Source organism: Centropristis striata, chromosome 3 (genome assembly GCF_030273125.1).
Source record: "Centropristis striata isolate RG_2023a ecotype Rhode Island chromosome 3, C.striata_1.0, whole genome shotgun sequence".
In the NCBI taxonomy this organism is placed as follows: Eukaryota; Metazoa; Chordata; class Actinopteri; order Perciformes; family Serranidae; genus Centropristis; species Centropristis striata.
This window is the reverse complement of record NC_081519.1, coordinates 31,182,653-31,208,315: the sequence shown is the minus strand read 5'-3', so window position 1 is coordinate 31,208,315 and position 25,663 is coordinate 31,182,653. Positions and strand designations below refer to the sequence as shown.

At 37.5% G+C, this 25,663-nt stretch overlaps 1 protein-coding gene across 2 annotated transcripts; it reads left to right on the top strand.

Annotated features, from left to right (window-relative positions):
• Positions 1-462: 462 nt before the first annotated feature.
• On the top strand, positions 463-24,999 carry aldh1l1 (aldehyde dehydrogenase 1 family, member L1). Of its 2 annotated transcripts, XM_059328953.1 has the most exons (23): positions 463-535; positions 2,314-2,459; positions 4,976-5,210; positions 5,930-6,095; positions 7,832-7,933; positions 8,715-8,804; positions 9,969-10,106; positions 11,410-11,535; positions 11,631-11,722; positions 13,207-13,354; positions 13,442-13,561; positions 14,384-14,511; positions 16,285-16,435; positions 16,568-16,638; positions 17,405-17,510; positions 17,831-17,918; positions 19,115-19,208; positions 19,301-19,400; positions 19,489-19,587; positions 21,551-21,716; positions 21,812-21,917; positions 22,672-22,871; positions 24,513-24,999. In XM_059328953.1, the coding sequence occupies exons 2-23, from the start codon at positions 2,333-2,335 to the stop codon at positions 24,566-24,568; spliced, it is 2,709 nt and encodes a 902-aa protein (XP_059184936.1). In that variant the 5' UTR covers positions 463-535; positions 2,314-2,332; the 3' UTR covers positions 24,569-24,999. The 2 variants fall into 2 exon arrangements, 1 of the variants encoding a protein (XP_059184936.1); XR_009394025.1 differs by lacking the exon at positions 24,513-24,999 and having other exon boundaries at positions 21,551-21,718; positions 21,813-21,917; positions 22,672-22,823.
• Positions 25,000-25,663: the final 664 nt, after the last annotated feature.

Below are 25,663 nucleotides of genomic sequence, written 5' to 3'. Positions count from 1 at the left end.
TTTACATGAATGCATCAAAAATAATAATCCAATAATGATTGGATTATTATGACAAGTGAGGGTGCGGGCCGTATGCGGCCCCCGGGCCTCCAGTTACCCATCCCTGCTGTAAGGGATTTCATGTACCCTTTAAACTTCTAAAGTTGGGTGGAGTTTTGGAGTATTTGCATTTGTGTATGTGAAATTCGCCATACAAAATGAACAGGTTTGTAATAAAGGTGATGTCATTTTCTCCATGGGAAAAATACATTATCACACTTCTGCAGTCACCTCATATCTTTTTTTCAATATTCTAGTCATTTATCAAAGTTGACATTGCTCAGTCTGCGTGTGATTGGACTCGCTGCAACACATTAGCAGCTGATTGGCTGGCCCCTGCAGCCTCATGGCCCGTCCTGGCCAATCAAGCTGCTTTATGTCCATGTTATGTAATTGGGCCGTTGCCTGAGTGTGTGGGGGAGGAAATTAAAAAGCAACGCTCTCTGCCCGACCTCTCTTTCCAGGCAGGCAAAGGAGCTGTGGGTCTGCAGGCGGGGTAAGGGCTCACTTAGCTTGTTTTCTTCTCTTGTGTTATTCTTTGCTTCTAAATGAGCGTGCACACTGCTGATAGCTATCCTGACACACACACACACACACACACACACACACAGTTGAGTGCTCTGGGACAGAGCTGTAACAGGTGGCTGTTGGTGTTTGCAGTAACTGTTGAGGATACTAATGTGACAGTTCAATGTTATGGCTGCACACGACTTGATAAAAAGTTGTGAGGATAATATGCGATTGTTATGTTGGCGTGTGGTGAGCTTTCTGTGTGAACCTTGTCCCTGCATTGGGCTGTCATATTCCTTCAACTGCTCCTCACTTTTGATTGGTTAACACGAGAGTCATGAGCCACACTGATGGATTTGATTGGTTTACACCATAACAGGCCCCGCCCCTCTAATTTCGGGTGAATAAACTGTCAAACAGTCATGATGACTGAGAGCTTTTTGTCTCATTTAGAATATGCTGAGTTGTGATTGCTTTGAAGTGATTATTTTATTGTTTTTATACTGAGTATATACATGATATGCAGTCAAACTGAAGACAAATGATGTCACTCTTTATTTAATATTTAGAAATATTCCAAAATAGGGCTGGGCGATATATCGAAATAAAAAATGTATCAATATATTTTTAAATGTGATATGGAATTAGGCCATATCGCATATATTGATATAGTTAATTTTTTTGTCTTTCTTTATATATAAATGCTGCCCTTACTAGGGTTTGTCATATTTAGTTCTTTTGTAATGTTTGTTATTCTTTTCTCATATAAATATATTTTATATGAGAAAAGAATATTATATACTTATTTTATAGATTGGCCTATTTTATTTCATAGGCTATTTATTAAGGATATTTTGTATTTAAATGTGCACTTTATGGAGCTTTGATTTAAAAAAAAAAAAAAAAGGTACTCCTGTTGTAGCCTTGTAAACGGCTTTAATAAAACTACTAATGACATGTCATATTTGACTTTTACTGAACATTTGCTCTCACTTTGCGATAAAAATATTGGGATATATATCGCATATCGATATTCAGATTAAAAATATATCGGGATATGACTTTTGGTCCATATCGCCCAGCCCTATTCCAAAAAATGTTCTAATCAATTCAAAATACTGCTAAATGGGACATATACAGCAACAATTTTCTTTGATCAAACATCTGCAACCAAATCGAAAATACTTTTGCGCCTTTTGTGAAAACAGATTTAAAATGTGAGTCATATAAATATTTTGCCTGTGTGACATATCTCTACATGTCTTATTCTTCATAGTTTCTTGTAAAGTCAAACAATGGTGAAACCACCATGGAGTTGCTCAGTTTGCTCTTTGGACTGAGTCACATAGTAAAGACTTTGACATGTTTGTCTGAGTGTGAGCCAGTCTTTAACATAACAGCCTGAAACAACAGAGCTTTATTGTGAAATAATGCCTGCACACATGCATACCTCATAGAAGCACAGGCATGTTTGTCCTGTCTGAATTTTGCCAAGTGTGTTCTGAACTCAGTGTGTTCACTGTATGAGGGTAATGTTCTCTAGGAATTTGAAGTGCCCTTTAAACAAAGAAAGATTGAAACAAACTGAAATGTTTCAGGTGTCTTATAGTTACAAAGAACTTACAAGTATGAAAAAATATATGCAGTTTGTTAAGCCCAAAAACTCACTTGCAAATGTGTTTTTTTTTGTCATACATGATATAATGCATACACCTTGATTGCTTGCACTAATTACAAACATATCTTTTGTTGCTGCATCTGCAGAACACAGTAAGGTGTGAAGATGAAGATTGCAGTGATTGGACAGAGTCTGTTTGGCCAAGAGGTCTACCAGGAACTGAGGAAGGACGGCCACACCATCGTAGGCGTCTTCACCATCCCTGACAAGGATGGCAAGGCTGACCCACTGGGTGAGAACTTTACTGACTGACCCAACGTTAGCTTTGTAATACTTTTAAGTGCATGGCTGTAGGAACAGACAAAGTGGAATATTTAAACTGTCTTAACTCTGTCAATACAAGGATTGACACAGACTCATGATGGTGCAAAATGAAATTTGGACCCTTCACATCACACCACTTTTATCATTTTGCGCCATCAAACTAAAAAAAAATCAATATAGTCCAATAAAAGTTGCATAGTCATTCATATTGGTGTTCAAGTGCAGTATGTCAACACATGTATGCTGTCTTTATATCTGACACTACAGATCATCATCTTTATTTCGGCACAATAACCTGCAGTCACATGGTTATGTTGGTATTTACAGCACTGTTAAAGTTTCAGCGTGGAAATGGCGAAAAACGTCTAAAACGCCATTTTCAATCCAAGATGGCCGACTTCCTGTTCTACGACAAACAGTTCAATAGTTATGAAAAGGGGCCGTGGTTAAAGCATAAGGGTTATAAGACCACTTTGTGAAATATTGTTATGTAGAACTGTTCAGTGATGAACCATCATCATGTATGACAAGTTTGAGGCAGACTGGGCAATGTATGTTCAATATATATGTGTTTTATGAAAAAACGCCATATTTTGCCGCCACGCCCATATAGTGTGATGGATGCTAGAGCTTTTAATAACTTTCGATCTCAAAGGCCTTATGATGGTACTGACCAAGTCTGAAGTGGATCAGATTAAATCTGTAGGAGGAGTTTGTTAATGTATGCGGCGTGGAAATGGCGAAAAACGTCTAAAACGCCATTTTCGATCCAAGATGGCCGACTTCCTGTTCGTTTTTGGGTATGGCTTCTTGAGACTTTTTGGTGTGTCTTTCCATGATATATGTATGTACCAAACTTAGTGTCTGTACGACAAATCTGTGCGAGGGGCTCAATTTTAGGGGGAGCTAGTAGGTCATTTTGCCACGCCCATTTCTGAGACCAATAAAATACGTACATTTTTACCGGGATTGAATTATGTGCCAAGTTTGATGAGTTTTGGAATATGATAAAGCCCCCAAAAACGCAATTCATATTTTGGTCATCTACTTACCAGGAAGTTTGTTATCACGCGCATCTGTTACCTTCATATGGCAGACAAAGTGAAATATTAAAACTGTCTTACCTCTGTCACTAAAAGGACGCCTGCCATGAACAGACTCACAATGGTGCCAAATGAAATTTGGACTCTTCACATCACACCACTTTTATCATTTTGAGCCATCAAACTAAAAAGAATCAATATAGTCCAATAAAAGTTGCATAGTCATTCATATTGGTGTTCAAGTGCAGTATGTCAACACATGTATGCTGTCTTTATATCTGACACTACAGATCATCTTTATTTCGGCACAATAACCTGCAGTCACATGGTTATGTTGGTATTTACAGCGCTGTAAAATAATAAGGAAGGCTAGGAATTAATGTAGGTCTGATGGTTTATGAGGTAAAACTACAACATTCAAATTCAATCTTTCTCCTTGACACAGACAGCATTACATTTGTGAATTATGAATTGTGGTTGGGCTCTTCTGTGTAGAGTTTGCACATTGTCCCCATATCAGTGTGGTTCTCTCTGCATCCTCTGGCCTCCTCCCACAGTCCAAAAACAAGCAGCTGTTAATTGGTTAATCCAGTTAATAGACGAACAAACGACAAACCTGTGTGAGGGGCTCAATTATAGGGGGCGCTAGTGGGTCATTTTGCCACGCCCATTTCTGAGACCAATAAAATACATACATTTTCACTGGGATTGAATTATGTGCCAAGTTTGATGAGTTTTGGAATATGATAAAGCCCCCAAAAACGCAATTCATTGGCAGTTACAACAATAAATGAACCAATTTCAATCAGGTCCCTGCGCTGTTAGTACTTAGGCTCTAAATATTTTGGTCATCTACTTACCAGGAAGTTTGTTATCACACGTATCTATACCTTCATAAGACTTTCCATGATTATTGTGGAATAGTTGAATATAACTTCTGAATAATGTTGAGCTGATTTCTGAAAAAAATATAGGCAAATTTAGGGGTAATTTGGTGGTAATTTGAAATAAATGTTAAATACATGGCTTGATAATTCTTGCTCAATACCATTACATTTGCGGACCTGTAAAATGAAGTGTACCAAATTCATAATAAAAATTGTCATATTTTTTTGTCTTCATTTATTGATTGAGACTCCCACCCACCCCACCCCTAATTCTCTATTGAAGGGGATAATCCATAAAGAAGTGAACTTTGTAATTAAGAAGAAACTTTAAATCATGTTATGCTTTACTATTGATTGTTTGATTGAGAATTTTATTTCGAACATGTAAAAGTCAACAAAAACACTAAAAATAAGAGAAAATAAAAGTGAAATGAAAAGAAATATACAATGATAGGAAAAAAGAAAAGAAAAGGAACAAGTCAAACCTGTACATGCAACAGCTCAGTTGTTCATTTCTCTTAACAGATTAAATTAAAGCTTCCTCTCTCCCACAGCCACTGCAGCGGAGAAGGATGGTGTTGCCGTCTTCAAGTTCCCCCGCTGGCGTGTGAAGGGCCAGGCCATCCCGGAGGTGGTGGCTCAGTACAAGGCCACTGGCGCCGAGCTCAACGTCCTGCCCTTCTGCTCCCAGTTCATCCCCATGGAGGTGATCGACAGCCCCAAACACGGCTCCATCATCTACCACCCGTCCCTGCTGCCTCGCCACAGGGGAGCCTCAGCCATCAACTGGTGAGTCATGTGTTGGTCGTTGTGTTGGGGTGTGCATTAGGGTTGTCACGATACTAAAATTTTCAACTCGATACCGATACTCAGGAAAATATTCAATATTTGATACCATTTTCGATACCACAAAGATAAAACAAAGACTCCAAAATGTAACAGAAATATTTTTATTAACAAGAAAAATGCAACATTTAAAAATTAACAGAACCACAGGTTAAATATTTATAATACAAAAAAGTTGTGCAAAAATAAACTGCAACTATGATAACAAGCTTCAGGTCTGAGGTAGTGCAAAAAATAAATCAATACAATAAACAATAACAGTTAGAACAATATTTTCGGCTGTGTGTGTTGCTGTTTGGTTGCAGGTCGACTTTTCTCTGCTTCATTCTGGGACTTCAAGAGAGAAAACACTTTTCAGTCACCAATATTTATGTAAACTTATGAACTCTATGCTTATGTATACTGACACTGTGTCAATTAATGTAATATGGGCATACTACGTGCCTGATTTATTTATTTATTTACGTTGTTTATAATCATTAACGTGACGTCAGCCTTTAATTGCTAGCTGTGGCTAATGGGGTATCCATACTTTTGAAAATGAGTATGGTATTCGGATACAACGTTTTAGAATCAATACTTTTTTTAGGAACGATACTTTTGAACACCCTAGTGTGCATGATGACGAGCCCACTCTTTTACACACTATCTCTGGCACACAGGACCCTGATCCATGGTGACAAAAAGGGAGGGTTCACTGTGTTCTGGGCCGATGACGGACTGGACACCGGCCCAATCCTTCTGCAGAGGGAGTGTGATGTTGAACCCAATGACACTGTCAACACAATCTATAAGAGATTTCTCTTCCCAGAGGGAGTCAAAGGCACAGTAAGTGTAGTGATGACCAAGGCATTGTGGGTGGAGCAAGCAGGCTGTGTTTAGCTGCTGTAGGCTGAGCTAGTAGGTCAAATAAAATGAAAAACGGCATAAAAAAAAAAAACGTTTATATTACAAAGGCTCGTGCTTAACCCTTCATAGGGCACTCACTGAAATACTTGCAAATTCCAAATTTCAACCCTAGAGAATATTGGAGGATATTGCATACAGCCAGAATGTGTAAAAAAGAAGACATACGGACCCAGAGGAGGGGTGATTAAAGTGTCAAATCTACGAGAAAAAATTTGCAGATTTATGAGATTTAAAGTGGTGAAGTTGCGAAAAAAAAATGTTCCCCTGATTTTGTCTCGAAAATCTGCGACTTTTTTGAGGAGATTTGCCACTTTAAATATCTTAAATCTGCACCCCCCCCCCCCCCCCCCCCCCCCCCCCCCCCCCCGCTTGTCTAAAAACAAGATAAAAACACTAAATCTGAGGGAAATGATCTTGCTGGATGGACAGATATTTTACCTTGACAAGATTTCTGAAATTAAGATTATTAAATCTAGACACTTAAAATAAGAAATTCACTCTTAAAACACACTTCTAAATCTAAAGTTGTTTTTTTTATCTTGGTAAGAAACAAATAATTGTCAGGTCACTCTGCTCTGGCCAGTTCATCGCTGCTTGCAGCTTTAATTTATCTTGTTTTAAGAGTTAATTTCTTATTTTAAGCGTTCAACATGCTTATTTCTAGTTTTAACAATCTTAATTTAAGAAATCTTGTCAAGTGAAATTATCTGTCCATGCAGCAAGATCATTTCCCTCAGATTTCATTTTTTTTATCAGTTTTTAGACACACCTTCTTTGCAGTCTACATTTTCCTGAATGAAAAAGGACTCCAGGCTCTGCTCTCACCTGCCGTAGTTAAACTTTAACTTAGCTTTATTGACTTTACTTTGCCTCAGAGTTTATGGGGTTCATGTGTACACATCAAATGGTCAGTCAACCTAAAATATACAGACACACAGTAATTAAGAAAAAACAGTGTGATCATTTGCTAAATCCTTTTTTTCATATATTCAGTTAAATTGTACAAAGACAATTATTACGGTAATGTTCCAAATGATAAACTTCATTGTCTATTGGAAATATTCACTAATTCTGAATTTGATGCAGGAACATGTTTCAAAGAAGTTGGCGACATGGGCATGTTTCCCTCAGTGTCTTGTTTGTATTTTTCCATTCCAAGCAGTTATAGCTTTGCATTCATGATGCCTTATTATTTAAGTTGCATTATCATGGAGTGGAATTACAGGGCAGACTATTAAAATCAATCTAAACTTTTACTTCACTGACGATCAAACTGCTAATGGATTTTTACTTAACAAAATTAAAGGTGGGAGTAAAGTAAAGCTGACTGGGACAGTATGATAAATCTGAAACATTACTCCATGGTTTGAAAAATGGAAATATACATTTTATTTGATTTGCAGATAATGAAACAAAGCCCTTTCAAGTAACAAAGTGACCAAAACAGCTAAATAAGTAAATAAGTGTTGTGTCATGTTTGGATCCTACTGCTCGTTACCGACAGCTGCCCTCTCCTGGGGCCTCATGTATCAAAGCGTGCGTAGCTTTCATACTGAAAGATGGCGTACTCCCAAAACTATAAAAGTACGTACGCAAACTCAATAAAATAACAAGTGTTGTGCAACAGTGACAATAGCTGCTTGTTGTGCTTCCAGGTGGATGCAGTGAGGCTGATTGCAGAAGGGAAGGCCCCGAGGATCATCCAGCCACAGGAGGGAGCCACATACGAGTGCATTCAGAAGAAAGATAATGCTAAGGTAATACACAACGATATCCACAAACCTCACTTCACGTCAACAAATAACAATCAACAAAAAAAACGGTAGAACCAAGTCACTGTTTTACTGTTTTGTGTTGGTGAATCTTTTTATTTTCTATCCCAGACTAAAGTTGGAGGGGTTTGTGGAGCAACTGGCTTTTAGTAGATGTAGACAAAGAAGAGGTGTGTGTGTTTGTGTGTGAATTAAATGAGGTTACGTGATGCTTTCCATTTTCATGAATGATAATAATCAGATGAGATGGTATTAAAAAGCATTGGGAGCAGTAACGCCCTATAAGTTTGTGCTGATATATATATTTAAAGCTTATGGTATGCTTATAAGTACCTCAAGTTGAAAACTGAATGTACTGCATTGAAATAATTAACTTTGAATGTATGTGTTTGATGCCTTTGGAATTTCCGCTAAATAATTATCAATCAAATAGTTGATTTGAATGTCATTTTTTTACTTGAATGAATTGTCCATGTTGCTCAAAGTCAACTGGGTATTTTATGTTTGAAAAATTTAAGCCAAGTAAATAAATCAAGTTGCTTAAATTGGATTGATAACATTCAGAGGCCAAAAAATTAAAGTTGAAAATTCAAACTGAACGTTGGTGCTGCAGATAATAAACACTGAACCTGAATGGAAGCTGTCAAATCTCCATCCCATTATAGCTTATAGTTAACTTCTGGAAAGTTCAGATTAATGGTTTTTATTATTACCTCAATTTAATGTACATTACATCTGAAGTCATAATAACTGATTCTGTTTGCAGATTGACTGGAACCAGTCTGCTGAGGCTCTTCACAACTGGATCAGAGGAAACGACAAAGTGCCTGGTGCCTGGGCCGAAGTTGATGGACAGGTAAAACCCTGGACTATAGTCTGCTCTCACAACAGAAATCATATTGTCTATTTATATCTTATGATTTAAGCTAATATTAAATCTGTTAAATTACTTAACCCTCTGGGTCCACTCTAATTTACTACCCTTTCAGACCCTACGGGCTGAAAATGTCGACTTCCAAAAAAAAAACGCGATAAAAACTTTACAGATTTTTATTTTTTTCTACTTTTTTCTGCATAAACCTCTTAAACAACTTCCACCCTGCACAAAACTACCAAACATTCAAATATTTTGAGGATTTTAACCCTTTAAATGCCAGTTTGATTGCACAATGTCACTGATGGGTTTTTTTATGAAAAAAAAACACAAAACTGTAGTTATTTTCCACATAATAAATAATTTTTGGCTGGGTCATCGGTTTATCACAGCCTTGGAAACTAAAAATGCATCAAAATCAATTTTGTTCTTAATCTTTGACATATCCAAGGGTGTGATAAAAACCAATGCCCCAGCCAAAAATTATTTATTATATGGAAAATAACTCTTTTTGTGTTTTTTATTTGAAAAACAGTGACATTGCGCAATCAAACTCCTCAAAATCTTTGAATGTTTGGTATTTTTCTGAGGGTGGAAGTTGATTAAGAGGTTTATGCAGAAAAAAGGAAAATATTAATATGTAAAGTTTTTATAGCATTTTTCGGATGTGGACATTTTCAGCCCAAAGGTTCTGAATAGTAGTAAATTTGTACAGTGTATTATTGACACATTAGAAAAATTTAAATTTAAATTTCAAAATATATATCAAGTAAGAAATCCTTCTTCCAAAAATCATGTCATTTACATTTCACAGCTAAAATTATTGCCAAAACAAAAGTGAAAAATGACTGAAATGGCTCCACAGTGGGCCCAATGAATACCAATGCAATAGCCAAGAAACAGTGTGGCTGTCAGCAGGGAAATGTCCTTTAGCATGACAGGTTTCTGTATTTGAGATTTTCTAAGTGCAAGTCTCACAGCTTTGAAGCGGTTGGGACTCTCTGTCAAAAACAAAACCTATAATCAGAATCAGAATCGTTTTTATTATCAACTAGGTTTTCACATACAAGGAAATCATATCATATACAATCATGTCATATAAATCAGAATGTCAATCAAATCAGTTTCGTTTCATTCTTTGTACAGAAAGTGACTTTCTACGGCTCCTCTCTGGTGGGCAACAGCAGCACAGCTAACGGTCAGGCCCTGGAGATCCCCGGAGCCAGCCGGCCCGGCATAGTCACCAAGGCAGGCCTGGTGCTGTTTGGCAATGACAGTAAAGCAGTAAGTCAAAAATGTTATCTGTGTTTTCTTTTTCTTCTTCTTCTTCATTTTTTCCTCCTCTAAAGTTGTAACCGGAGCTTAAGTCTTTGATCTGCACTTTTATTTCTTGCCTAAATTCAATGTCATTTCAAATCTTCCACCAAAGTTTCATGTGACCACAAAGGAATCATAGGTCATTTTTATAGGTCTGTAGCAATCGCCTACCTATAGGGTGCAAAGAAATTTACTACATCGATCCAGGACAGATTAACATACAGTACATAGGACAGTGTATGCATATTTCTTGCTGGCCTGTAAAGTATATAAAAAATGACCCTGAACAAATGTCAGCACATTAAAAGTTGATGTGATGCCGTAAATGAGAAAATACAGCATCAAGTGCTTCACAACAGCAACAATAAAAACAGAATCCAATAGAATTTAGAAAATCATCATAGCATAATAAAAATGATATAGAAGTAAGAATAATAAAAAGTCCTTAATATAAGATTAGAACCCTGCCCACTGATATCCACCATATTTGGGGTATTTCCTGTTCCGACTAGTCTCACTAAGGAAAATTCTGATATTATTGCTTTTGCCTCGCTCATAGCCTGCAGATGTATTCTATTACAATGGAAAAGCCCAAACGCTCCCTCTACCTCTTCATGGATGACTGATTTAATGTCTTTTCTGTCTTTGGAAAAAATTAGATATTCCTTGAGAGGCTCAGCAGCCAATTTTTATAAAAGATGGCGACATGTCATCACATATTTGAGTACCCTCACGTCTCTGGACCCCAACTGACTCAATATGATGCATCCAATTTTCATTTATTTTATTAAGGTTTTTTTTAATGAGCACACTCGGCATCCTGTGTTTATTTATGTATTGCTATTGTTAGTATACTTGTTAATGTTTCTGTTTCTGTTCTCTGCTCTTTTGTCTTTCTCCCTTCATATTATTATAAAACTATGTATTTTATTGTATTGTATTTATTTCTCTTTTTGTTTCGTGGGATGTCTTTTTTGTGGTTCTGCGTTCTAATGTACTGTTCAAAAAACAAAAATGTGGAAAACAACTGTGGAATAACTAATGTCTTGTATTGATGCTTATGAATGCTGATTTCCAATAAAAAATATTATTAAAAAAAAGAAAAGAAAAAAATAAGAATAATCCAGTTTATAGTAAATAAGACGGTAGCATTGATTATTAGACATGCACAGAAAGGAAAGGAATTATAAAATCATGCCTATTTTTAAATGAAACTAGTTTCACGTTTCAATAATTAATTATGATGATGTCATGCTCTCTTCCTCTGTAGCTGCTGGTGAAGAATCTTCAGTTTGAGGATGGGAAGATGATCGCTGCAGCACAATACTTCAGCTCAGGGAGCAGCGCTGCTGTGGAGCTCACCGAGGAGGAGAAAACCTTCGCTGAACAGATGAGGGTGGGGCCTCGTTTCTACCATCCGGGGGAAGTTTTCAGCACAATTTGTATTTGTTCACTAAAAATGCCTCTTGTTTTGACAATGTTTCCTCACAGGCAGTGTGGCAGAGTATTCTGACTAATGTCAGTCAGATTGAAGACTCCACTGATTTCTTCAAGTCTGGTGCTGCTTCCATGGATGTGGTCAGGTAATGAAAGAGGGGTGAAAGATGATTTTAACCCTTTATAGGGCACTCTTGGAAATTGAAAATGTCAACCCTGAAGTGTTATTAGAGGATATTACAAGACTTTTTGCTAAATGTTTTTTTAATTTTTATATTGCAAATCGAGGTCAATTAAGTCATTATTATTATTATTATATTAATTATTGTCTCTTTCCCACAGCAACCCTAAATAGACAATAACACATCATTTGCATCCATCACCACTTTATCTTTTACCTTTAAACTATTTATTATCTTTTTAGACTACTTATTACATATGCTTAATGTCTGAATGTCTTTTTTAAAGCTTATATAGCTTATAACCTTGTATATGATATATTTAGAGCGAGGAGACCTGTTATAGATGTCCGCTCAAGTTACCAAATATGGTTATTTGCCTGATAAAGGGTTAATTAATTCATTTCTTTAGGGTAATTATACCAAGAGATCTTTCCTTCTCTGTCTGCGACATTCTTCTGATTCCTCCCTCTCTTAATAGTAATAATAATAATTTTTATTTATAGAGCACTTTTCAAAACGCATGTTACAAAGTGCTTTACAAAGACAAGTTAAAAACAACCATGAAACAACAGATAACAATAATGTTACAGCATTACATAGTTCTCTGCAGTTAAAAGACAGTTCAAAGGAAGGTAAAGTTCAGGTAAAATCAGGAAAGGTTCTCTGATAAAAGTATGTTTTAAAAAGAGATTTAAAAGAGCTCACTGACCCAGCCGACCTGATTTCCTCGGGCAGGTTGTTCCAGAGCCTCGGGGCCCTGACTGCCAACACTCTGTCCCCCTTAGTTTTCAGCCTCTGGAACAGTCAGGAGACCTCTGCCCGAGGATCTCAGGGTACAGACTGGTGTTTAGGGTGTTAAGAGGTTATATTATTATTTATTATTATGATATATTTTTGGGGTTTATTTTATTTTTTTCCGTTTATTTTGGTTGAAAGGACGCTACCTTTTATAGAAGCGATGTTTGCCTGGATTAATGATGTCCAGGATTACAATCAATGATACTGGTTAAAGCTGTATTGTTGTTTTTTTTGTATTTTATTTGTTTTCTGATCAAATGCACCTGACCAATTATTCCTAAACATTTAATCCAGTTTGATTCTGCAAACTGTCTTTTTAATTTGTGCTGCATTTTGTAATGTACTTTAGTGCTGCACTTTTTTTACTGTTAAAAATGTACTTGTTGGAATTTGGACCCCAGGAAGACTAGCGAACTGCCATGGCATAAGCTAATGGGGATCCTTTAATAAAACATAAAACATAAGAGGTCAGAGATGTAGCAGGGAGTGAGGCCATGAAGGGCCTTAAAAGTTATCAGTAAAATCTTAAAATCAATTCTAAAACATGCTGGGAGCCAGCGTAAGGACGCTAAAACAGGAGCGATGTGATCATATTTCTTGGTTCTGGTTATAAGTCTGGCAACTTCTTCTCTTCCCCTGTTGCTCCTCAGGCTGGTGGAGGAGGTAAAGCTTCGGGCCAGTAGCTGTCAGCTGCAGAATGAGGACGTCTACATGAACTGCACTTTCCAGGATTTTATCCAGATGTGTGTCAGGAAGCTGAGAGGGGAGGACGATGAAGAGGAGCTGGTCGTTGACTATGTAAGTGTGATTGGCTGTGTTTAAATTTACAGACTGGCTGGTATTTGTCACTGACCAAGACAATTGTTGACTGGTATCATTCCTTAGGTGGAGAAAAACACTAACAACATGACCATAAAGATGCCTCACCAACTCTTCATTAATGGAGAGTTTGTTGATGCAGAAGGAGGAAAGACCTACAAGACCATCAACCCCACAGACGGCACGGTAAAGAGCAAAAGACACAGGATGAAGATAAAATGAACACTGTTATCAAACTACTTTTAACCCTATGACTTCTGTCTAGAGCAAATTATTCGGTCTCTTATTTAACAAAATCTTTATATTTTTAAGACTAAATAAAAGGTTGCAGATATTAAAAAGTGCTGTATTATTAGATATCGGTACTCATTAGAATGCCTTTGACATAATGCAGGTTTTACAGACTGACTTAGTGAAGATTTTAAAGTATCCTTCACTGGTATGCACCAAGGTTATAATAGTTTTGGATTTTCTTTAAATCAAGTTAGTTTTAATTTGTTTTTAGAGTGAGTTTGTTAGTTTTAATTAGTTTTTATTTTTGGGAAAAGTTTTATTTTTTTATTTTTTTGTAATGGGGTGTTTGTTGGGTGCAAGATTAAAAAAAAGTCGCAATAAATGTTTCCTTTATTTCCTTTGTCTGATCCATCTCAGCCCCAATAAGTTTATTGAGTCATAAAACCAGATAGATGAAATAGATTTCATATCAACCAAAAAGGTTTACGTATGAAAAAAGTTGACAAAGATGAAAACGAAGTATATTTTCACTATAATTTTAGTTTTTAGTTATGTAACCACACAATACAGTTTCAGTTAGTTATCGTGTTTTTAAAAACTCTCATTTTTATTTTTATTTCAGTTAATTAAAAATGTTTTTTCAATTCTAGTTTTCGTTAGTTTTCGTTAACTATAATAACCTTGATATGCACATTCTTCAAGAATTGTAACCCAGCCCAGCTGTCGTCTTTGCTGGCTTTGTAATTCCATGTCCTGTATCTGTCTGTCCTGCAGGCCATCTGTGACGTGTCTCTGGCCCAGATTAGTGACGTGGACAAGGCAGTGGCTGCTGCTAAGGAGGCCTTTGAGGAGGGAGAGTGGGGCAGGATGAACCCCAGAGACAGAGGCAGACTCTTGTACAAGTCAGTGCCCTTATTGTTCACTTAACGTAAATTACTAAATGTGTCAGGCTGGGCTCAAGTCAGGACTCAGATGCTGAGCAGGTAAACTAAACGTTTCTTTATTCGAAGAATGCAGCAGGGTAAGTCCTCACAGAGAGAAAGAAAAGGGCTACCAAACACCTGACTCTGAGTAAAAACTAAACAAAGAAAAGTCGCTCCAAAGGAGGAAAAACACTGAATCTATCTACACTAAAAAATAAAAATAAAAATCCTAATCTAAGATAAGGGGGAAAACTAACTAAACTCTCAAGGTTTAACTCTCTACAAACAAAAAGGCGCTCCAAAAGGGAGGAACAAAACCTGATAGGAAAAATAAAAGATTCTACTAAAACATTATGAAAAACTGGATCAGGACTAAAGGAGGAAAAATAATAAAGAACACAAAATCACTCCAAAAGGAGGAAAAACAAAACGGCTGACTCAAAAAACTATGAAACTAAGAACTGCGCTTAACTAATAAATTACAAAGAAAATTCACTGTTACGAGGAATCCAAAAGGGCGAAAACAAGACAAGCTGTGGCAAGAAGGAGATAAGTGGTTGGTATGGTGACGGAGTCAAACACACTGGACCAAGACAAGGGAAAACACAGACTATTGGAACACATGGAGGGAAGGGAGCACCAGGTGAACACAATCAGTAATTAGGGGAGAAAATCAGACAAAAACTATGTTTAAAATAAAACAGGAAATAACAAGACCAGAACACAAAATAAAACACCATCTCACCGCAATGTGACAAAATTACTAAATGCAGATTCAGGCTCTGAAGGCAACACATTAGGCCACACACTGCTTTCTGACATCACGTTCTGCATCCTATATCATACCTTAACTACACAGGTGCATGCTGCACTGCAGACCGCATGATTATTGGTGGTTTATTGGCTTATTTTGTAAGTATCACTCTCATTTCATGACCTCTGACCAAAACATAAAGGTTGGCTGGTTAAATCACAGTTTTTAAGTTTATCCATGGAAAGTTTAGTTTCCCCATATAATTAACTGGTAACACAGCATGATGCATAACAGTTGGAGTTGGAGTCAGGACCATGGGCGGGATTACCCATAGAGCAAAGCGGCCTACTACCCCAGAGGCCCCATAATCCCCTGCTTCTCTGTTTGTTGATAAATGATGCATCATTTATACATTTGTTAAGGATTCAGCACCATTAAGTACTATAGTAACTAAACCAGGTTCTAGATACTTATATGTGCTCTGTGTCAAAAGACAGCCTTAAGACGTTAATATTTTAGTTACAGTGGGGAATATCTTTTGCAAACTAGTAGCGCGAAGGAGTAATATTTTTAGTTGGTTTAGTTGGTTAACACGGCACAATTCCTTCTGCCAGTTTCATGTTAATCTGCTGTCTGATGGCTGATGGCAGTAATGCACCAAAAAAATCTAGTAATACGCCAAGAAAAGCAATGAAGAATACTGCTAGCTGGTAACAAAGGATGTAAACAATGCAGGTTTCAAAATATTCTAAAAAGTCAGCTGTGCAAAGGTTTAATGAGGAACAAAATGCATTTAACAAGTGTGTTAGACTGCTATAATGAACAGAATGTGTTTTGGTAAGAACCATTGAAAGTAACATAACTTTTTCTGGTGATTAAAAGCACTTCACAGTGTACCTTTTAAGGTGTCAGGGTGAATAATCTGAATGGACAACTGACAGACAATCAGAAGCATTCACTTGTGCTGACATATAAACTCCTGCTTCCTGAACCCACAGGCTGGCTGACCTGATGGAGGCCCACCAGGAGGAGCTGGCTACTATCGAGGCCATCGACTCTGGAGCTGTTTACACTCTGGCCTTAAAGACTCATGTGGGCATGTCCATCCAGACCTTCCGCTACTTTGCTGGCTGGTGTGATAAGATCCAAGTAAGACAGATGGAGACTGGAGGCCACTGGTGTCACTTATGATATTAAATCAGACTTTTTTTTGGCTTAAACCACCAAACGTTAGTAGTATAAGCCTCATCAGCAATAGATGAAATGATGTCCTCTTCACAGGGAAGCACCATTCCCATCAATCAGGCCAGGCCCAATCGCAACCTCACCTTCACCAAGAAGGAACCAATCGGGTAAGAGACAAGGTTATGATAGTTTTGGATTTTTCATTAGTTTTAGTTTTAATTTCGTTGTCAATTTTTGTTTTCAAATTCAGTTAGTTTTAATTAGTTTTTGAGTGTGTTTGCTAGTTTTAATTAGTTTTTATTTTTTGGAAAATGCTTAGTTTTAGTTTAGTTTTTATTAGTTTTAGGTTTTTTTTGTAATGGGGTATTTGTTGGGTGTGAGATTAAAAAAAGTCACAATAAATGTTTCCTTTATTTCCTTTGTCTGATCCATCTCAGCCCCAATAAGGTTATTAAGTCATAAAACCAAATAGATGAAATAAATTTCATATCAACCAAAAGGTTTACGTATGAAAAAAGTTGACAAAGAGGAGAACTAAGGAGATTTTCACTAAATTTTAGGTGGTTTTGTAATACAGTTTGTTAGTTATCGTTTTGTTTTTTTTTTAACTTTTTTTAAAAATGTATTTCAGTTAACGAAAATGTTTTTTCAATCCTAGTTTTCGTTATTTAGTTAGTTTTAGTTAACTATAATAACATTGGTAAGAGAGAGAACTGACATGTCTGCATGATTAAACACAGAAAATGTTTAAATTTCATCTGTAACTTGTGATTGTAGCTCTTAAAAAGTTAGAAATAGAGACACCACTTTAAGTGTGATGTTCAACAGTAACTCAGAAGAACAAGTCCATTCAACATCTTAAGTGAGACCTTTTAAATTATTGCCTTAAATCATCCCAATGTTTTTTCCCATGTTACACAAAAACTGTCTCAGAGTGTGTGCCATCGTGATTCCCTGGAACTACCCTCTGATGATGCTGGCCTGGAAGACAGCAGCCTGCCTGGCAGCTGGAAACACAGTCGTCCTCAAACCGGCGCAGGTCAGTCCATACAAGAGGAAATGCAAATGGCTGTGCAGTCTGCAGTAATACTGTTGGGTGTGCAGCAATGCTAGCTGTGAGGCTGTACATAATGTTTACCATTAAACATCTTACTTTAGCTTTTTAACATTTGTTCCTATTGTTACACACACTGTAACTAAGGCTGATCATTACTTTTGCATGTATTTGGTTGAAAATGGCATTCTGACCTGATGATGATGCAGCTAGATGAAAAGTCACACCCTGTTATAATAATTCATCCTGAGGGGAACAGGAGTGTCTGCTGCTAGTGTGGCTCTAAACAAGTCAATTGTTTGCAGGTGACTCCGCTGACCGCACTGAAGTTTGTTGAGCTGGCAGCGAGGGCAGGACTGCCCAAAGGAGTGATTAATATTCTGCCTGGATCAGGTAGGAACACACACTTTCATGGTTATTGCTGTTTTTTAACTGCCTGTTTCTAGCTAAAACTGAGGTACCAGCATATTGTATGATCATCTTAGCACTCTGTCTACCAGAAAGGACACGTTTCTGGGGAGCGTATCTATGTTCCCCTCTTTATATGAGACTGGGGAACATAGGACCCTTTTTCCCCGCTTTTCCCAAAAAGGGTCCTATGTTCCCTGGTCTGTTACTTTTTCCACCATTACTGCAAAATTCCATGGCAAATAGGCCAATGTAGGCCTACAGGCTGTTTGACGCGCATATGCAAATAACCTAACCCTAACCCTAAAAGGAAAAAGCTAAGCCTCGATGCAAGACAGTATGATTAAGGGTGGGAATATACAAACATGAGTAATCCTAGATTTAAAAGCCAAAAAATGAACTGCAAAGTTGTGGGCTGCTTGAGCTAAGGTGGGCCATGTGACGGTTGGCCTGCTGGCCATGCTGAGAGTCTACCGTAAAGATTGATAGATTGCGGGGAACATAGGACCCTTTTTCTGGAAAAGGGTCCTATGCTCCCCGGTATGTATTGCTACAGGGGAACATAGGATCCTTTTTGGGGAAAACGGGGAGCATAGGACCTTTTTTCTAAAAAAATATATCAGCAAGCTAATGTTAGCTATGGGGTCATCCCTATGTTCCCCGGGTCCTATCCCCGTTTTTCCCAAAAAGGGTCCTCATACAAAGAGGGGAACATAGACACGCTCCGTTAGCTATATGTTAGCAAGCTAGCAAGCTTTCTGAATAATCCACGTTCTACAGCACACAAGTTACATAGTGTCAAATGCTTTAGATTAATTTAGAGAAATGTAGTTAGCCTAAAACTGTCTTTGGATGTATGACTTAGTATATTTAATGCTAACTTATGTATGCAGTGCATTTTTACACTGAGTTTAAGCATCACACAGTTTTTCTTATTGTAACTGATGATGTTGCACGTCGGTATATGTCTGTATCCAGTTTTAGACATTTTTGTTGTTGTTTGTTAATAGACAGAATTGTGAAGGAGGCTCCTTTATTCAATGCAAAGTCAGTGGAGAGAGATGTTTTCCCCTTTGGTGGGGACGGGGCTTAAGTGTGCTCTGTCTCTATCTCCAGATAACAATTTGAACAGCAGCAGCCCATTATGTGTGTTGTTATTCATGTCAGCCTTTATCTCCTAGGTGCTCTGGTGGGTCAGCGTATGTCTGACCATCCTGATGTGCGTAAACTGGGCTTCACAGGTTCCACTGAAATTGGTAAACATATCATGAAGAGGTGAGAGGTAAAACACATTGACAAAACTCTCTCTGAACAAAATGTAGCATCACTGCTCATCTTTGTGTGTCTATGTGCTCCTCCATCTAAAGCTGTGCCGTTAGCAACGTGAAGAAAGTCTCTCTGGAGCTCGGAGGAAAATCTCCTCTCATCATCTTCAGTGACTGTGACATGGACAAGGCTGTGCGCATGGTGAGTTCAGTCATGGAGCATGTTTTGAGTCATTTTGCACATGTTGAAATTGTTGCACAAGTAAAGCAATGATATCTGTGTAATTCAGGGCATGAGCTCAGTGTTCTTCAACAAAGGAGAGAACTGCATCGCAGCTGGCAGACTGTTTGTGGAGGAAACCATCCATGACCAGTTTGTGAAAAGAGTGGTACGTGTCTTTTCACCTCACACTTCAGATCGTTTGCCACTCCTCTGAACAGCAAAAAGCTCCTGAGGGGCACTTTATTTTTTAATCGGGATCTGAATATTTGATTAGTCTTCAGAGATGAGTTTATAGCCATGGCTGCTTTACTGTAAAAAGGCACGACCAACCCGCAATGTGCCAACACTGTAAACCCATACACTATGAAGTGACATGCCTGGGGCCAGATGCATATAACCCATGTGTACACACCAAGCTTATAATAGTTTGGGATTTTTCATTAGTTTTAGTTTTAATTTCATTGTGATTTTTTGTTTTCAAATTCAGTTATTTTAAATTCATTTTTAGAGTGAGTTTGTTAGTTTTAATTAGTTTTTATTTTTTGGAAAATGCTTTTTTGGAAAATGCTTAGTTTTAGTTTAGTTTTTATTAGTTTTAGTGTTAGTTTTTGTTTTTTTGTAATGGGGTATTTGTTGGGTGCGAGATTCAGAAAAATCAATAAATGTTTCCTTTATTTCCTTTGTCTTCTCCATCTCAGCCCCAATAAGTTTATTAAGTCATAAAACCAGATGGAATAGGTTTCATATCAACCAAAAAGGTTTACATATGAAAAAAAGTTGACAAAGACGAAAACGAAGGACTTTTTCACTGAGTTTTAGTTAGTTTTGTAACCCCGTAATACAGTTTCAGTTAGTTATCTTTCTTTATCTCTCATTTTTATTTTTATTTCAGTTAACGAAAATCGTTAGTTTTCGTTAACTATAAAAACCTTGGTACACAGAAACCATTTCCCACACATGAATTAATATGTGCAACTCAGCCATGCTTCACACCAGGTGGACACACATTTTCTGAAGTGATCTAAAGGTGTTAAGAAGAGAAGACATTTTTCAATTGACTGAAAAGCGAAAGGAACAATATTTTACTATTCAATTTCAGTTCAATTTTCATTTTCTGTCTACACAACAATTCATAAAATTCCAATCTTAGCACACTTTTCATTGACAGAGGAGGCATTGTATTCCCATCTGTGTATATGATCCTACACCTCACTGCTGCTCTGTCTTTGTTTTGTGTGTTTTTTTTCACGTTTATCTATTATTTGTCTGAAGCATTCATATGCATCTCATTTTCATCTATCCTGGAGAAAGAATCTAATTATTCATTCATTCATTATCCTTAACTGCTTATCTGAACTCGGGTCGCGGGGGATCCCAGCTGACATCGAGCAAGACTAATTACTCATACAAACCTAAAAGAATTACAATGAATGTATGCAATCAATGAATACACATTTTCATATCTGTATACATTTTTCACCTTAATCTACAGTGTCTTATATCACTGTGTATGATTATTGTTGTCGGCCATTCATCTGTCATAGACATTTCATGTCATGAAGGATGTATTAATTGTTTGTATTCTGCTTATCAATACTTATTAGCTTTATCAAATACAAACGTGCCGCCAAACAAATCATATTATCAATTGATTGTAAAGAGGTTATTTGCAGACTCAAAGTGAGAGACATACACGGCGGCTTACTGTAGTTTGGAGGACACAAGGTTTGATTGAAATTCAGATCAATGCTTCAGTTCAGTAAAATAAAACCCTTGATCTGCTGTATGCTAATGTTTCCAACAGGCTTACAGAGCTACTGCCTTGCCCCCAATTGGACAATCCGAACACAACTTAGTTCTTCTGGAGACTTGTTACAAACCTTGTTTGTGGAGGCAGCCTGCAACTAAACATCAGCCATCAGGCTGTCTCATTCTTCTAGACTAACTGAATTTCCCCTCAGGGATAAATAAAGTAATTTTGATTTGATTAAAAACTGAACTGAACTCATGTAGTGAGTTTATATTTTTGATCCCAGAAGCCTTTGTATGTAGACTTTACTGGGGTTTCCAAGCCGACAGCATGTGTCTTTATTTTTCTTGTTGTCTCATTGTGGTGCCTTTTCTCTCAGGTTGAGGAGGTCAAGAAGATGAAGATCGGAGATCCACTCGACCGCTCCACAGACCACGGCCCTCAGAACCACAAAGCCCACCTGGACAAACTGGTGGAGTATTGTCAGACTGGCATCAAGGAGGGAGCCACTCTGGTCTGTGGAGGAAAACAAATGCAGCGACCAGGTGAGGCTCTGTGTGCTCCACCCCTGACACGACAGATAATGGAGATGGACTTACTCCATATTCATGGTCTTATATAATGCGCTGTCTGCTCCCAGGTTTTTTCTTCGAGCCCACGTTGTTCACTGACGTGCAGGACCACATGTACATCGCTATAGAAGAGTCGTTCGGCCCTGTTATGATCGTTTCCAAGTTTAAAAGCGGGTAACTCTACATTATTCTGCCTCATATCCCCTTTTTGCCACATTTACCACAGCTCACAAATGTTCACATACACTACAAGCCAAAAGTTTGGAAGCAAGATCAAATTTGTACAAAAAAAGATCACAGTTTCATTGCTATACTTTGCAACAAAATAAATGTGATTATTATATAAAGAGTCACTTATTAGAATACATTTTTACTATAATTATCAGGTCTTTGGGTTTTTATTGCTTAGACTTTGTGTTTCCTTCTTTTCTTAATTTATAAATCTGAACTCTTGTTTCTTTACTCAGCTGCTTCAGTTTGAGCCATTTCTGTGGTAGTTTGTCAGAGATATGAACACAGTTGAGATTTATTGGGATTTTTGTATCCAAACTCTCAAATCCAAAGAGCTAAAGTGAATAATGCAAATTGTGATTTGTTTTTTTACTTTTGCACTGAAGTTGTGACTCTTCTAAATCTTCTCAACCCTAAAACTAAGCCCTTCTTTTCTTTTGTTAACATTTATTCAGCAATGGTCTACTAACATCAATGTTTACCTTACATTTTCCTCCATTGACCTTTAGGTAAAGTCTGATCATGCAGTAAACGCATCCAAAAATACAAAGAATCCATACTGGTTTTTAAGAAAGCCATTGTGAACAGAAAATTTTAAGTTGCTTCCAAACTTTTGGCCTGTAGTGTATTTATGAAAAACATCACTAGACTTACCCTCTTTCTAATCTTCTCTGTCCTGCTGTTCTCTCTGCCTCAGTGATGTGGACGATGTCCTGAGACGGGCCAATGCAACCGAGTACGGCCTGGCGTCAGGTGTTTTCACACGGGACATCAGCAAAGCTTTGTATGTCAGCGAAAAGCTCAACGCTGGTACAGTTTTTGTCAACACGTACAACAAGACTGATGTGGCCTCACCTTTCGGAGGTTTCAAACAGTCTGGCTTTGGCAAAGACCTGGGTAAGAAAAACTGCTGCAGACACATTTATGGCAGGGTTGTACTCACATTTTGAAGAAGACGCTTATTGTCACATATATTCTTGTCTGTACACTAAATATGCAGCTTGAACCCTCCTCTCATTAGCATATGTAGGTATAAAGACTAGTAACAGCAAACAGTTCAAAGCTAGCAAAATCTTCCCACCAGCACCACTGAAGTCCACTGAGTCACATCTTGTATCTTGTTTGTTTAATATGTAAAAACAGAAGAACCTGAATGTAAAAACAGGGTTTCAGAGATCTTCTAATCTGGAAATGAAAGCAAAACGACTTTTCCCCCCAAACTATTGTATAAAACTTGATAAATGAGATGAAATAAATGGAAGACAGTTAAAGACTTTACTAAGAAAGGAAGTTAGACTATCAGCGTGAAGGCAGCTACCCTCATCACCAGATGTGTGACCATGTGGATACTTCTGCTCCACAATGCATAACTAAATTTTCACTCAGGTTTGATTTTATGTTGATTTGTTTCTCCCGAGGAACAAGAAAGACGTTCATGACATTGTTTTTCATACCCAACACAATTATGGCAGAATATCCAGAGGTGGTTATCACATATCAGTATCAAACACAAGGAAAAAATGTTACAAATGTAATCAACAGTAACACTGAATGTTGGAAGGACAACTAAAATAATATCATGTTGTTTCTCTCTATAGACCAGTATGCCTGTGTGTGTCCTGATAAAGATTCTTGTTTTCATTTAGTATTGTAGTTTATTACTCCTCTCAGCTCCTGTGATGCTTGTTGATCCCCCTAAAACCAACAAAGTGTCTGGGCTCTGCTTTTTTCTCGGAAACAACAACAAATTTAAGAATTTTATCTAACTGGCTATGCATTACAACAGGGGGTCAGACTGATCCATTAAAGGGCACGTTTGACTCCACTCATTCACTCACCTGAAATGTCTTCACTCAGTGGATGTGTTAGGTTTCCTCCTGCTGGGTTGGAACAAGAACCAGCAGCCACAATGCAACACTACTGTGTTATATTGACCAACAATTGGCTTTTTAACCCTTTGATGCACAACATATTGACACCCCTTTAATGCACAACATGGGACAAAAATGACCCGCATTCATTTCCCATGTTATTTCATGCTAGCTGTGTGTTTCTGTGCTCTATCTTTTGATATCAACTTATCTTATGATTGTTTTATATTCCAAGTATTCTTTAAATATCTTGTTTTTGTAACAACTGATCATTATTTCCATTTTGCCTCTCATACTTTATGAAGAAAAAAAGTTTTTGTATTATTGCATGGCTAACTACTACTTAGCTTGCTAAGCTAACTACTTAGCCAAGAGGTTAGCTAAGTAGTTTATTGCTATAGAACATTAATATTAAAGATATAGAACATACAACTCATATATATTGGGTCACTTTAGACCCATGTTGTGCATCAAAGGGTTAACAGTATTTTCCAATTAGGATCCATTTGGATTCTTATAACATTTCCCTTCATCTCACTGCTGATGGTTGGAGGGTCAGCTGTTAATGGGTAAACCAGGATGTAAAAGGCTGATTTTTGAAACTCACCACACTAAAGAAGGAGATTAATGTCCATACTTACTATCAGTGTCTCTGTCCCTGCAACAGGACAAGATGCTCTCAACGAATACCTGAAGACAAAGGCAGTGACCATCGAGTATTAAGTCAAACTCAGAAGACATGCGCTCCCTGCAGCCTCAGGACACCATGTGTGTGGACACGGACCAAGGAGAGACGCAGAGAGATCCACAAAGGAGTGACGTCAACCCCAGCCTGTAGTCATGTCTCTCACTAGTGACTACTGACTAATAATAATGCCTTAACATGCTAAATTTGTCTCACACATGAATGTTGAGTTCTTTGACTCATGTTGAAGGAAGTGTTGTCCTAAACTATGCAAATGAAGAATGTTTGTAGTGAGCCCAAATGACCTCTCAGAGTGCTTTGTAATCAAGGTGATTGACTTACAAAATAGGAATCATTTTAACAGACTGCATTAATTTCTAATATGGCTTACATTAGGTCAGAAAAGTCTTCAGAAATGTAACATTTCTAATAACGATTTTTGATTATAAATAAACACTGCTGAGCGAAATTATACAGTTTCTGTCCATGACTGCTCAACTCTACTTAACTATTATGGTAACACTTTAGATTAGGGAACACATATTCAACATTAGCTGCTTATTAGCATGTAAATAAGTAACATATTGGCTCTTAATTAGTCATTAAGTAGTTAATGGCTAATTCTGCATGGGGTTTAAGTTCTCGGCCTACTGTATTAACTATTTATGTAGCATATGTTTATTGTTTTCGAATTGTATTCATTTCACAGGTTCAGACAACATGTTGGTGACATAAACAGTCTGTAAATTATAATGGGGGAAAGAAAAAAGCATGCAGGCATTTTAACTAGCTTTGCCTAAATAATGCAGAGGCATGTCTGTTACACAGCACAGATACAGGACTCAAATGCAGCACTCTGGAGGCAAATACAGGAGGTAACCAGTCTTTATTCACAGGCAATGGTTCGGTACATGGGAGTTCAGTCAGGTAAGGCAGGCAAACAATCCAAAGGGATAAGGCAGAGTCCAAACCAAAAAGCACACTAGGAAAACGCTGGAGAGTAGGACACATGGTACACTAACAATCTGAGGAAAGGGACACAAAGGGTTTAAATACTGAGAGTCAATGAGGTGATGAGACACAGGTGTGTGATTAGGGGCGGGGCCACCACCAGGTGGGAAAACTGGCAGACT

Coding starts and splice junctions, on each gene's coding strand:
- aldh1l1 (XM_059328953.1), top strand. CDS start 2,333: ATGAAGATTGCAGTGATTGGACAGAGTCTGTTTGGCCAAGAGGTCTAC. Junction 2,460..4,975: donor TGGCAAGGCTGACCCACTGG/GTGAGAACTTTA, acceptor TCTCTCCCACAG/CCACTGCAGCGGAGAAGGAT. Junction 21,717..21,811: donor AAAACAAATGCAGCGACCAG/GTGAGGCTCTGT, acceptor GTCTGCTCCCAG/GTTTTTTCTTCGAGCCCACG.